Source organism: Convolutriloba macropyga, unplaced genomic scaffold, assembly GCF_964194025.1.
Source record: "Convolutriloba macropyga unplaced genomic scaffold, txConMacr16.3 SCAFFOLD_2118, whole genome shotgun sequence".
NCBI classification, from domain to species: Eukaryota; Metazoa; Xenacoelomorpha; order Acoela; family Convolutidae; genus Convolutriloba; species Convolutriloba macropyga.
The window spans coordinates 21,612-37,043 of record NW_027453560.1 but is presented as its reverse complement, the minus strand read 5'-3'; the positions used below and the strand labels follow the sequence as shown (position 1 = coordinate 37,043).

The 15,432-nt window shown below is 34.8% G+C and overlaps 1 protein-coding gene across 1 annotated transcript; it reads left to right on the top strand.

The window, feature by feature from the left end:
* Positions 1-101: 101 nt before the first annotated feature.
* Positions 102-14,045, top strand: LOC142358373 (uncharacterized; the record flags this gene model as incomplete). The annotated part of the gene is made up of 7 exons (XM_075409778.1): positions 102-260; positions 3,852-4,145; positions 4,616-4,654; positions 5,535-5,824; positions 6,850-6,966; positions 12,098-12,435; positions 13,414-14,045. Coding segments are annotated over 7 exons (1,649 nt in total), but the record flags the coding sequence as incomplete, so codon positions are not given.
* Between the last annotated feature and the right edge of the window lie 1,387 nt (positions 14,046-15,432).

Genomic DNA, 15,432 nt, shown 5'->3' with positions numbered 1-15,432 from the left:
GAATGAAAACACGGCATTTACAAACCATTATATCAAAATGAGTGGTCTCACTCGAAATGAATAAAATTTTCAAAAAGTTTAAATTTTTCCCTTTTTTTCAGTTACGAAAGTGCCAATTGGTGGGGCTGCTTTTGTGGACCCGACCCAAGCAGAGCCCACCTGTGCAGAACAGCTGATTGCAGAGTGTCACGTGAACGAATTCGAAGAAGAGCGACTCACCATTCCAACCAAGTCCGAATACTCGGCTTGTGAACTCAAAGGTTCGTTTTATTTTATTTACCTTAGGTCATTTTTTATCCTCAAGTTCAATCTTCATAAAAATTCGGACATTTTCCGTTTGTGCCCCCAGGCTTTGTGGGTGCAGATTATGTGCACCCCTCCAACGCACGTGCCATATTTTTATATCATGATTTAGCATGTAAAGACACGTGCTCCGTAACTGGGGGTGGGTTTGCATAGAGTTCTGGGGGGGGGGGCACAAACGGAAAAGATCCGAAGGTTCTTTAGAAACACATTATTTATCTTCTGCACTTAAAAAAACGCAGTTCAATGGTGACTTTTTTGGATCGCATTTGAAATGATAGAATAAATTTCTAGATATTGTATCTGATATTCAATATTAAATACTTGTTGATAAGATTTTGAAACTATTGATTCAAGACTTTTTCCGCTATAGATTCCAAAAAAGAAGCATTTTATTGCTGGTTTTTAAATCTTTTTGTTAAATTTAGTTTGTTCTTCATTTCAAAATTAGTTTGCATGATATTAGCAAATTTTTCTTATTTTTCGTGGCAAAATGAAAAATATATTTTTAAACAAATTTGCAATTAAAGTACTTTATAGTTGAAAAAAAGTAGAATTTTAATGTGCTCCAAGTAATGATTTTTGCTCGGCATCTCTTACAGCGTTCTATGGTTTCGCTCACATTTTGGACGTTGTAATAATAGATAACAAAATGCCCTTAATGAGCTTAAAATACATTTTCGGCATTTTTTCTAAATCAATACTCGATACACGATTAATTATAGAGAGCTTTTAGCCCCGGGCTAAATACATTGATACGTAGTATACGCTGAATGAATGAAATAAGAATGAACAAATGCCATTTACGTCTTACTAATTGTCACAAAAATTGGGATACATTTTTCCTGTGGCGTTCTTAGTTCCTGGCATTACGCTAATTAGCCCCGCTATTTCCAAGGGTGAGAAATAACCCACTCAAGATACCCCATACATATAGCCAATAGCATATACCTGTGCCCAAATCGTTACCCGTTCAATTTTGCAAGAATGCATTATAACAGGACCTTTCTAAAGGAATTATAGTTGCCTAATTTGGTCAACTTTTGAGCACGTGTTTGCGAGAATGTCGCGTGAAATGCAACTTGTGTCGTCTTATCGAAGCCCTAGAATATCAATTCCATTCATAAATGAAGTCTTAACAATCTGTGGACGACATATTGAGTTTCTGTGGGAAATTTAAATTGATTAAAATTTCCTGCGGTGAAATTGGGGGTGGGGGGGGGGGGGTGTGAACTTTGATATCGAAATCTTGAGTGAGGAAACGGGTGAATTGGGTTTCACAGAAAATGGTTGTTTGAATTTTGGGCTCAGATTTTGACGCGCCAAAATGGGGAAACTTGGGTGGGGGCTGGGCTGAAAGTGAGAGAGTTCGAGAGTTGCTGGGGGGGGGGGGGGGTGGGTCTGGGAGTTCACTCGCAATCTAAGTAAATCTTCCCGCTAAACTAATCAAATCTGGACAAATACCAGGCATTGAGAGAATAAAGCTAAGTTTACGTTGTGAAACCTGACTCGAATTTGAGTTATTTCTTGTGGGATTTAATAACAAGCTGTTATTAATAGTTAGCGCAATGTTCTCTTTGAGTCTTTGTTATGGGTTATAAACAGTCGCCTGTTTACAAAATATGTCATAAAATTGTACCTTCGTGGCAACTTGTTTGAGTTATAACTCTTAAACTCCTTTTTTTGTTATGCATGAAAGAACGGGCCTTCTTAGCCGGTCATAAAAATTTGGGTCTTTTTGGCCAAATCCTTAAAATTTCTTTAGGCACGTCACCAAATGCGCATCGGAGTAAAAAAAGGAAAAAAAGTAATCAAAAGTTATGCATTTCCAATTTTTGCAGTTTCATTGCAAAGATTAATTTTCCCATTTTCCCACTGTGGTAACTCTCATAAATTTGCAACGAAAGCGAATGTTCAAAAAACTTCAGGCCTGAAAATTAATATCAATGCTTATTTACTAGCCCATAATTTCTTCATTTTACTAAAGTTGATTATAAAACTTCTGCACTTTTTAGTTGAAGGTTGACCTTTGAACTTTGTCCATTAGTTTTGTTCGCTTAACTTACAACTTTATGTGGCAGGCTACATGTTCTGGTTCAGCGGGCTTGGTTCTTTTCTTCCAATAAATAGTGTGTTATTGTACACTAAGATGGATAAAAAATCCAAATTTTGCAAGAATTTTGCAATTAAGATTCAACTCTTGCAATATTCTTGCAACCGAAATGGGAAAATAATGCATTCCCCTGCAAGGCAATTGAAATATTTCAAATTTTTTAATTAATAGGATTGTTAACCTAAAGTTGAAAACCAATTGATATAACAACGGGTGTACATCTATACATTTGATTGCTATCATTACAGCTGGTACAATAATATATAAATTCAATTAATATATTTTTTTAATCTTCAAAAATGTAAATTTAAAGTTATAACCACAACAAAAACGTTTGATTAAATATTTACATTTTCAAAATCGCCTCGTAAATATATGAATAGTTTGGTCTTTATACTTCAGTAGAACAAATTTCTAAAGCCTCTTACTTGTCTATCTATTGGAACACGTTCATGCAGTTTGACCATTTCGCTGCTTAGTTTTTCCTTAAATTATTTTTAGTTTTCTCTTTTCGGATTTCAATTGGCAAAAATTTTTAAATTTTTAAAATTTCAAAATTTCCAATCAGTGATCTGTCACTCCATTTGGATTGGCACTTATTCTTTGGAAAGTACTGGAGAGTTCTGGAGTTATTGGTCAGTTCGTACTTTTCAAAAATCTTGAATGAGGAGTTTTTGGTTTCTCGACTGCTCTCTTTATATTGTGAGAGGAGGTCAAAAAATTTAAGAAGACAAACGTTTTTAATGAAAAGCTCTGCTGGTGAAATTTTGTCTTTCAATAATAGATCTCTTGCGCTGTCAAACTTTTTGCGCAGGTGGCAAACCTTTATTCCCAATTTATTTGTCTATTAACTCTCTGAAGTGACTTAACCGACAACGATTGAAAAAAAAAATGGCACTGAAATTGAGATGGGACAAAACACCCAGTTCGAATATTCAATGCCGTTCTTTACGCATTGTTTTCTGTTAGATAAAAACGATTCTAGCATTGCAATTGATTCCGTACTAAATCCATATTTTGCACTTTTTTCGAGAAAAATTTTGTGAGATATTGAATAAAAAGCTTTGGCCAAATCCAAGAAAATAGTAACAACGGTTTCGTTTTCTTCTAACAAACTGTTCACTGATTCTGTCAACGATATTACTGTATCATTTACATATCATTGATATGTATCATAGCACATATTAATACAATTTTGTTCCTCGCGGATATGAAAAAAAAAATTAGTCCAAAAAATTTCTCGGAATGACAAAAAACTCACTCTTTTACAGACAGAAGTAAATTAAAAATGAAGTAATAATTTGACATTTATTACTAGTTTTTCATAATTAGACGTGTTCAACTAATTTTAACCAGCAGCATTTATAACTTGTTTATGATTAATCACTGTCAAGGGTGTTGTAAATTTGCTATTTTAAATCCGGATTAATTTCAGGTTCTTTCGGGTTCATAAAGGGAACATTTCTGGACGGACCGGCAGTTATGGGTGCTGGGGGACAGCCCGCTTCCTCCTCAATTGTGGAAGTACCTGTCTTGATTAAACGAGGGAGCTATTCCTACCTACAAGGAGGCACAAGTACGATAGAAAGTTGCGGGACTGGGAAAAGCAATACAATGCACGCTATGGGTCTATACGTTGATAAAAGAACATTCATGAACGAAATTGCGATTGCGGCTCAATTGTCGTATGACTGCAATGTTCTAAAGTTGTGCGGGATTGTTAGAAAAGGTAAACAAAAATAAACAAACTAATACTTTGTTATAACTAGTTAAAATTGTTAGAAGTATTAAAATGTTTTTAATTTGATAAGGCTAAAATGTCAGGTTGGGTATATTGGCATTGGGTATAATAATACCATTGGGTAAAATGGGGTTGGGTAAATTGTCATGTGACCAAGATTAGCAATCGCTCAAGCTGAGTGCTAAAACCGAATTATCTAAACGGACAAAAATTGTGAAGTGAATTTTTGATTAAAAAAAGAAACGTATATTGCATTTTGATTTACTGGAAAAAAATACTAACGATAATTTTTACTTTAGGTCATTTCGAATAGTATGACATTATTTTTCAAATTTGTGATAAATTGATTGTGTTCTGTAAACTTAAGTCCCAACTTTGCCCAGAAAAATCGAAAAGTTATAGTGGACATAAATACATGTGCATGAGAGTGAATTAACGGACATGCAGAAAATTTTTAGCACCTCTAAAAGTGGTGGGGATCGAACCCACGCCTGATGGTATGCATAGCGCACGCGTGTTATAATAACATTTTCCCTTCTTTTCCCGCTTGTCTTTTCCCTCCAAGTCACATCTCATAATAATAATTAAAAAGTACTTACTTGAGGATCTGTTTTCTTTTAAAAATTAGTATAATATAAAATCTATCAGTTGGTCCAAATTTTTGTGTGAAAATAGAAAATTTTCTCAGTCGTAAAAGGAAACAGATCTTAATTTTAATATTTGTTCAATTCTTGTTACTAACTTTTTCCTATTTCGGGATCCTGCTCTTAAATTCGTTTGGCTTCAAACTTTTATTAATATCTTATTTTTGACAAATTTATAAGCTTTGGTTTGTTTATTCAGCTTTCAGCTTTGAGAATTTGTTCATGTTTTGAATTAGGATATGCTGGGAACAAAATTAAAATTACACTCGAGTTCAATTAGTTGATAGTAATATTTATTAGGAAGTATTGATTTTTATGTCGGGTTTGATTTATAGTCGCACAGGTTTTTTGAATAAAACGTTACATATCTATTGCTTCCCGCCTTTAATCAAATCAAATACCTGTGAAAAGTTTTGGGAAAACTATAAACTATATCGCCAACAGATTTTAATTAATTTAGACGCCCGTGAAACGAAAGCCCTAAAGAAAATTGTGGAAATTGTAAGACTGTGGGACATTCCTGCCCCCCCCCCTCCCCCCCCCCCCCGGAGGCCTGTTTATACGGTACATTTTCCTCACCAATGTCGCCACCGTCGGGAATGGTATATATTAGACCAACGGGGGGTGGGGGGGGGGGGGGGTACTGAATTTGGAATGGGGGGGGGGCGGCTGCAATACCCTAGATTTAAGAATTTGATAACTTTATCTGACGTTTCGAATGCACGTGTTTTAGATTACCCGGAAATAGCTATTTACGAACACGCCGAAACAACATTAGAATGGGCGTTGAGAAACAACACTTTGTGGAACCAACGTCGGTCAATGACTGCCGGGGTCGGTGGGGGGATTTCTGCGAAGGACGGTCTGTTGCATTCATCGGGGATGGATTCCCAACATAGTGGGGAGGATAACTACTGCAGTAATAATATCCACAAACTGTCCAGATGTTCACCCGAGGTTCATATTATGAGAGGGGTTGCAACGGGTATGCAGTATCTGTCTGAGTTGGGCTATACTCACAAGGTGAAAATTTTTAAGATCTTCGCGATCTCCACATTTTTTAAGATCTTCACAATTTTTAAGATCTTCAAGATCTCCACTGTAATGACTGCATAATTTACCAGTAAGATTAGCGGTGAATTTAGCGGTGAATTTTTTGTAAGAATTGCGATTTTTAGCGGTGAAAAATTTTTTACCGCCGCATAAGCGTTGAAAATAAAATTCACTGCTTAAAAGTTTTTTCACCGCATTCGTCGCATTGAGCGCAAATCTTACATTTTTTAACCAAATTCTCAGCAAACCTTCATCTTTTCTTTTAGCGATTTTTAGCGGTGACACCTCGACCCGGGCTGGAATTTTCTCATTATCGACCACCTCTACCCCCCCCCCCCCCCCCCCGAAATACAGCCCATTTTGGTTTAACTACTGTAATTAGGAGCGGCTACAGTTTGTACGTAACGGGGCAATTTGATAGGACATTTATGCACGCAACCTTATGAAAATTTATTCTTTCATGGCTGGAGGGGGGGGGGGGGCAATAATGTAAAAAATTTGTCCATAGCGAGGGGGCTGACGTAGAATATTCTAGATTTTCAAATGGATTATTAGTGGAAGCGCTTTGCTTTAAACAACGTTTACACTGAAACAATGCTAAAAATTACATAATTACATACTCCAATATTAATTCCAATATTCAATTACAACCTGTTTAGGTTCACAATTTTTCTCGGGTTTTTAGAATAATTATAAATTTATACACAGTAAGCTTGTGTGACTAAATGAACCAATTTATCATTAAATGGAGATTAAACTTTTTAAACAAAATTGATGAAGTTCAATTTTTGAATTTGTTACATAAATTTTACAATTTTCGTATTGCCTTCAAATCCTATTTTTACCTATGAAAACGAACAGCCACAATTTGAAGATTATTATACTAATAACAATGCTGATTAATTTATTTAACATTTTAGAGCATGTAGATATCTAACTTTAGGGTTATATTCTGAGAAATTTACATGTTTCAAAAAAAATGATGTTGATTACAGGTACTAAGAAGTCGCAATGTGTATTTGACGGAAGAGGGGACGCCCAAAATAGCTGGATTCGATCACAGAGCCTTACTGGACGAAGAACTGCTGGACTCTTCGATTGAGACCAAAGAGGTATGTCTGAAAAACAGAAATTGGAAAAAACTTTCAGCTGTGAACCACTTTTAAACTAGGATTTAATTTTTATGGGTTAAATATTGGCAGATAAAAATTGAACGTTGCAAGGGATTGCAACTTTTTGTGGCAATCTCAACATTAAACTCTGATTTGAAAACGTTTGACTGTTTTCAATAATTGTGATTTAAAAAAATGTGCTACAATATTTGCAGCTATGGTTTAGGTCACATTGGACCTTTATGTGGTCTTTTCTTGATCATTTTTTGTCTGATAGATTTGAAATTTTTTTCGAGACAATTTGTAAAAACTGTTATAAATCAAGGGCATCAAATTAAGGCGTGGATTTATAGGGGTTTTACAAGTCTCCAAAATCACGGTTCGCTGAATTGATGCGGAGGCGGGCATCAATTAATGGCGTGAATGGCAATTATACTATGTTTGGACTGTCTAATCCCAGCGGGTGGACACCTGTTTACCCCCCCCCCCCCCCCTCCAATCATTTAGGTCAGCCTCCTCTACAATATTTAGTTCTAAAATTCCCCTGTTTTTTTTACTGTTAAGAGTTTTTCATTTCAAGGTGAAAACAAACAGTTTGTTTTCGTAATGAGAAAAAATGAAATTAAAACCCATACATGCGTTGCCTGTTTGTAAGAAAAACTGAGAACGAATAAAAGCCTAATTTTGTTTATCTGCAGACGCCGTACTGTAATTTGAAACCTTTTATTAAAAATTTTTCTCTCAATTTTCATTCCCATTGTTTTTGTACTAATATTGGAAAGAAGAAAAAATCTTTTTCTAGCAATTATTTTTAGCAATTATAAATTATGCTTACGTACTGTACATTTAATGAAACTGTAACTTGATAACAGATGCAAATAAAAAACAGAATGACATGAAAAATATCTTAATAGAGTTGACTTGTATTATGTTTTGGGGCGATTTTTAAGACTTTTTGTTTGTAACTTCTTGTTAAGCACACCTATTGTTGAGTGTATAGTAGTTATGTATGGGTCGAATAAAAACCATTGATGTGAAAACAATAATAATCATCTCATATACCATACTAGCAAACGTCACTTACGTGTCAATTTGTTGACAAAGAATAATTGTAAACATAGCAATTATAACCAAATGTAAGAAAAAAGAATGAAAATATTAAACAATGCTCGTTCGCAGATAATTTCAAAAAACCATTAACTAATCGTTTGATGATATATCAGAAGGCTTCAATGCACATTGAAAAGGCCAGTTGTTTTGGTTTGTTTTAAGTGGTAAATTGAAGCCATTAAAAATAAAAAGTTGAAGAACTCACTTTTAATGCCTCGTAACGTACACAATTGATCTCAATTGTAAAGTACTCATATATCTATTGGTAATAAGAGTGTGTGTATTTACGACAGAGGTTTAAAAACACGTTCAAAAAATGGGTGACCCGAAAAGTTCTTCACGTATTTTCTCGAAAATTGATCAAATGTTTTCAATGCGTTTGAAAAATCAAAATCAACTTTTAGATGTCAAAGCGAGTTCAGCGATGCAAGAAATCTTTAGAAAACTACCAGAAAGTTGTAATGAATGAATCACGCCGTGACTTGAGATGCTCCTAGTTTTTTTTATGTTTTCTATATATCTCTCATAACAAGGATTCAAGGATTTAAGGATACAGTGAACAAAATTTCGGGAAATAATTTTCTAGGAAACTTTTCGAAAATATAGTTAGAAAATTAGCTACAACATGCAGTGTCCTGTAACTTCTCACTAGGGGAGAGAAAAAATATCGACAAAAACATTCATTCGCTAAATAAAAGTTTAACGGTTGTTGATGGCTTTTAAAAAAATGAACATCGATTTTTGGTCATCAACCATTTTTTAGCGCTCATTTTATAATTTTTGAGAACAATTATTTTTTCGGTTTGTTAAGTTTCGGTCCAGTTAATTTTTGCTGAACCATTTTGGTCTAGAATATTTTATACTCGCATTGGATATTTGAACTTTTGCAGAAAAAAAGAGGATAAATTGGTACAGCCCAGAATCTAAGAAGCTGATCTAAGAAGCAGGGTATCTAAAAACAAAAGCCGAACCACCGCTTGATTGTGAAAAGAGAGTTCTTTTAAAGTCTGTTATACACCCTTAGTTTACGTCAGGGAAAAGAGTTTTCGGATCTTTTCCGTTTGTCCCCCCTCAACTTATTGGATGCATATTATTTGCAATCCCCAGACGCACGTGCTATTTTTTTACATAATAATTGACCATATAATGACACGTACTCTGTAATGGGGGTTGCATAACGTACGGGGGGCACAATTGGAAAAAATCCCAGTTTTCCTCCCAATGAAAAGTACAACTTGTACGCAGAAAATTTTACCTCTGAAAACATTTGGCCACAGTAAAAACATTTAGGTTTTGAAAATCAGGTTTAACTTCAAGTAATTTATGCAAAATCAAAAATCACCTGCTATTTTTGGCAAGATCAGAAATCACTTGCTACTTTTGGCAGGATCAAATTTAATTTGTTACTTTTGGCAATATAAAAAACCACTTGCTACTTTTGGCAAGATCAAAAATTACTCGCTAGTTATGGCAAGATCAAAAATTACTTGCTAGTTTTGGCAAGATTAGAAAGAGTTATCTGCTTTTGGCAATATAAAACCACTTAATAGTGCTGGCAAGATCAAAAACCATTTGCTAATTTTGGCAAGATCAAAAATCGTTTGCTACTTTTGGCAAGATCAAAATCATTGGTCTAATTTAGCAGTATCAAAAACCAGTTGCTACTTTTGCCACATCAGAAACCACTTGCTAAATTTTGCTTTATAAAAGATCACTTGTTAATATTGATATCATAAAAAGTCATTTGACATTTTTGGCAAGATCAAAAATTACTTGACATATTTGGTAAGAGCAAAAATTTTTTGCTACATGTGATGAGAAAGGCAATCTCGTTGGGAATTGATACAGCAATTTGTTGAAGAGCAAGATATAGTTCCGTTGCATTGATGTGTTTCACAATTTAGCTTGCCAATGGGTGAAATCAATAAATTGCAATTGCGCCATCAATAATAGCAACATTATCGATGGATCCAGTGAAACTTTTGTCAAATGGATGATGTTCCCCGAAATTATGAAGCTTCATTACAAGGGCTTCTGAGTATTTCTGTAATTATCATGAATTATTTGCAGGCTTTTAGTTCTTCGAACAATCGCGAATTAATCAGATTAAGTCCAGCACTTCCTTAATTTTTTGTTATTCTATTTATTGATACAAGATTGAGTCTTGCATCTTTTCCGAGAAAAAAGTACAAAAAAATCCAAAAAAAGACTACAACATCAACAAAACCTCCTAATCAGAATAGTTTTTGGGTTCCCAAAACATTGTAGATCAAAAAAGAAAATTCCATCAATATTTGAGCTACACGTGTACGAACTTCTGAAAATTTTATCAAAAGTGATCAGAAGAGAGCATCCTAGTGAATCTATAAACTTGTTTATAACTGACAAGGAAATCGACAGATTATTCGACACTGAAGGGAGAATCAAAACAATACCTCTCAAAGAAAAATTAACACGCAAGAAACGAAAACAAATCTCAGTTCGATTGAGAATACTCTACAATAGCTTGTCCACTCTGGACTTTGGTATAATAAAAAGTCTGAGAATCTGCAAAGAAAAGAATTTGAAAAAACTGCTACACTCCTTTCTGGACAACTACAAAATCGAATCAGATTTTTTGGAAACTTGTATTGGTAGTATGCTCGAAAAAAAAGAACGTGTTTTTTAAAAAGTGAACATAGCTGGCAGATTTCCAGAAAATAGCCGCAATAGATTCATAGATCGGCAGTCTAAAAAAACAGTAAAAAAGAAAGACCAAAAAAATTCTTCTTTTCATTGAAGGCTGATCTGTTATATTTTGATTAAAAATCTGTATAATTTATTGCTGCCTCTATTAGCTGATCTCAAATAATCTTCATTTAGAGTGACACACACCCATTTGACCTTATCTCTTCAAAGTAAATAAAAGTCAATTTCAAACCGAGGGAGTCATTTTTGAGAGTGAGGTAAGTCAAGTGTGACCAAAAATTTAATCACGCGCATGAACAAAAAACTCGCTCCACTAAGAGCCAAAAGTGACGTCGCACATGCAATTCAGTTGAAATTGCATGAACGAATGAAAAAAAGTGGCTGTGACGTCATATGGTTGTAACAGAAATCACGACGACGAAATAAAAAAACATAGCAGGACAAGTCCTGACGTACAATTCAAAGAATTTTCATTGACTAAAAAAACTAGACCTAAAACGGACACTATGAATGGATTGGAAAAACCATTTATAAAAAAATCTGATCCAAAAAATCGAAAAAACAGTAAAATTGAAAGTGAAATTGCCGCATGTGAACGAAAAACCACTGGCGAGAAAGCGAACTTTTGTTCAAACACCGTTTTCTCACTCTACTTTAAATTTAGAGCAAAAAAATTTCACGCCGCAAAACCACTCGCTTTTTCGCTCCATTGCCTGTTTCGTCGGGTCCAAAATCACTATTCCAATTTGACTTCAAAAATCATGAAAATGTGTGAACAGATCTTAAAAAGAAAGACAGCGCCCCAAAACAATTCAAATTCTTTGAATTGTAAAAAAAACCAAGAGAAGGCCAATAATAGCCCCAGCTATCGCTGTGCGGCTATAAAAAGGTTTTTTAGTTTAAAAACAATTAGACATTTGTGCGTAAAATTGGCTTAATAAACCCCCCTTTTTCCTGTTCCTCTTGAATGATCTCAGTATAAGTAACTAAATGAAATTTGAACATATAATCTAATTTTGAATAGCTCTGTAACGGTGCTGAAATAGGTAAATTTCTTCCTAGCATTCGTTCAGTGCGACGTTTTATGCTCTAATTTGGTTTAATTATTCGAAGATTGAATATTTGGTTCTGAAGACAAATTTATTATTATTATTATTTATTTAATTCAGCGTAGATTTAGCTCGACATAAATTTTTATTTGTAACTGCTCTAGTTAAATTTGGCCAGCAAGATTTGGAGCAAGAAGGGTTTTTGAAACGAAACATGAATCCAACTTATTAAAAACGCTTTTCAGTTTTCGATTATCGGCCAATTTATTTTGTGTTATTTTTAGCTATGGCTCGAAATGCTGCCCTGGTTTGCCCCCGAAGTACTCGACTGTGGAAAATTCACCTCATCCAGCGACATCTGGTCATTTGGAGTGCTAATGTGGGAAATCATTTCACAAGGCGACCGACCCTGGGCTGACCGATACCCCGAAGAAATTCAAAAAGCAGTTTTTTGTGGGCAAAAGTTGACAATTACCCACACACCTTGTTCGATGGCTCTGTATAATTTGATGATGCAATGTTGGGAAACGGACGAAAAACGGAGGCCAAATTTTGCGTTTCTTAGCCAAACTTTCTACCATTTTGTGAAGCAGCGTGACGCTTTAGCTCAACAAGTTGGCAGGTTTGTGTGAGCACGAACAAATTATAGTTTCACACCTTTTGCGTGAACGTGTAAAATTTCACACTTGGTTACGTTTTATCGTACCGTAAAAAAGAGCAAACTGAAACGCGTTCAAATTAGCCGAAAGTGAACTGAGTCGAATATTCGAATTAAAATCCACTAAGTTTGTTCGCATGGACGTTTTGTTGACTCATTGTGAAATAGTTAATCGGCTATTGAGTTCAAAATTTCTGTCAATTTTCTTCAATTTTAGATAAAAGTTAGCTGAAATAAAACCTAATTGCAATTTAACTAGTTTGTATTGGAATAATGAAACTAATAGGTCAATGGGTTTAGATGAATTACGACATTTTTTAGTGTTTTAAATCTAACTTTAGACGAAATTGAAACTCTCTTAAATTTCTGATCGTCAACATTTTTAGTTAACGGCATTCATTCGTTTTAGTGCAACAACGTTCTGATTGTCTATTCGCAACATTATATTCGGCTTAGTTAATTTAGGCTAAAATTTGTCGGCGTATTAAAAACCTCACCTAGCAAGTTCACCATAAAACTTATGAAGAAAGAAATTTGAGAGTTGAAGCAAATTGTGGAGAGTAAAAGAGTTAATTAGTAAATGTCAAATAAATTAATTAATAGGCTAGTAACAAATATATGAAAATTAGTTTGCAATAAACAACTAAAAATTAACGAACTGAAACAAACTAGCGAGTGAAGTTTTAATTTGTGACCTTTTCTAAATTAATAAATTAAAACATGTTAAAGTTATTAATTAGGTTTATTGGGATGAAATCTAATGAGCATTTTACAATGAGCTCCCAAAAGTTAATAAACCTTGTTATTAAAATTTTTAGTTCCTCCAATTTTGTAACTGTTTTGTCGCAATTTCTGGGAGTTTTTAGCGGCTAATTTAGCGATCTTAAAAAATGCAATAAAAAAATAGGTATTCAATTTGATTAATTTTTTGTTGCTTTTCAGCACACTCCCTCGAAACTTGCACGTGAACAGTTTGGAACCAGACAGTGCTTCCTATTCGACCTTGAACTTATTGGCAAACAACACATACCCTACGTTACAGGGAACCCTGAGCAGTCCTCAAGTCCAGAGAAAAGTCTGGACTATGCAAGAATGTCTCATGCACTTAAAACTTTCCCAGTATAGCCAAAATTTTCAAAGTAATGGAATCCATCTTTTGGACGAGTTGTTAGAAACAAACATCGACCACAAAACGCTCAAAAAAATTGGAATCAGTAACGAAAAACACAGAAAGCAGTTAATGAAATACGTGAGTTTGGTGAAACAACAAACTGAATTCAAAAGCGCAGCTCAAGTAAACACGACCACTAACTCGAGTTATCTGAAGCAAAATCCAGCAGTGAGTGTGTTGTAGTTATAACTAGTTATAACTAATTTTTTTTGTTATTGTAGCCTTTAATCCGACCTCTGAAATGGTTTTAGAATTCTTCCAATAGTTGCCATGCAAGTAGTTGAAATTAATTTTTATGATATAATTTGATTTACATTGTAAAAGCCTTTTTGTGATTAATTCTGTAATATTTTACATAACTATGATATTAAAAAATGGCTATGAAAACCAAAAATCTGTTTCATTTTCCCATGCTAAGATAATTTAATTTTCACTCTAGTTTGGTTAAACAAACTTTCGGGTTTTGTTCGTTGAAATCAGTTCGGGTACCTTAAATACATTTATAATAAGCAATTACAATTAATAAAAAAAGTTAAACAAAATTTGTAAGTTTTTACCCTTATCGACCCCCCCCCCCCCGCCCTCTTCAGTATACAAGGTAAAACCCATAAATTACCGCGAAATTACATCAATGGGGCTCTAATTATGTGGGGGCTATTAAGGAGAAGAAATGTTTAATTTTTAAACATTGGTAATATTAGATACTGAATTATATTGTAAAAATGAAACAGCTTGATGAGAAAACCTCAAAAAGAAACTTTGGTGCTAGAATTGCAATACTTGGAATTTGAAGTGAGTTTCTTTCCCGTTCCTCAATTTTTGTCAACCATCGGGGCTAACAAAGAGTTTTTTATGCTATTTGTTGTTTTGCAAGAAATTTACAATTGACCTCAATCAGATATTAGAGCAGAATTAGAGCACAAAAACACTGTATAACTAAACAAAATACTGAAAGGCAGGGATAGCAAGTATTTTTTGACGTTGGAAGAACTATCTAGCAAATTTCTTCCAATATTTGTTGCAACCCGCTTTAGTGGAGGAGGAACTATATGCTCAACTGGTTTTTTTTGTTCAGTCAACTTTATCCGATCGGTATACTCATCGTACATGATTGTGAGTGGTATCATTAGAAAGCTTTTCGTACTCAAAAATGGGCTAAACAGGTAGCGCCCAGGTGACACTAAGTGATCTTTGAGCTTTTCACCACACTAGTCTCCAAGTATGTGATTCATAGAGACTGTTTTGAGACTTATACTTATGGTCTGAAGGGCGGTTCTTAAAGGTTGACCCCCACTCCCCATTCCTACCCCACGACCCCCCCCCCCCCAACTCACGTCAGCCCCCTCTCATTTCATCCTCCCAATCCCCATCCCTGCACATCGTTCAGGCCGTAAGGCCCTTACGGCCTGAACGAAGTGCAGGAATGGGGATTGGGGCAGCCAAAAACCGCCCTCCCACCACTGCCCCCCCCACTGTTGCGTCCACTGTTGCTTTCCCCCAGACTTTAAGCAATGACATGTAAACTTCTCAATTTAAAGATCTCTGTAAACCTTTTATTTCAAAAAAACACTTTCGATTTGAATTGACTGAAATGAATTATCTGCTGCAGACAACTTCTTTAATTCGACGCATATATTATCACGATACTTAAATTCTCTTACGTGTTTAAGTAAAGTCTCTGATCAGAGGTCACTTTGGCCTGGAAGGTCTGATCAGAAGTCAGTTCGCTCTGAAAAGTCTGATCATAGTCTGTTTTTAGTCTGGACAATGTCTGAAATTGAGTCTGATCA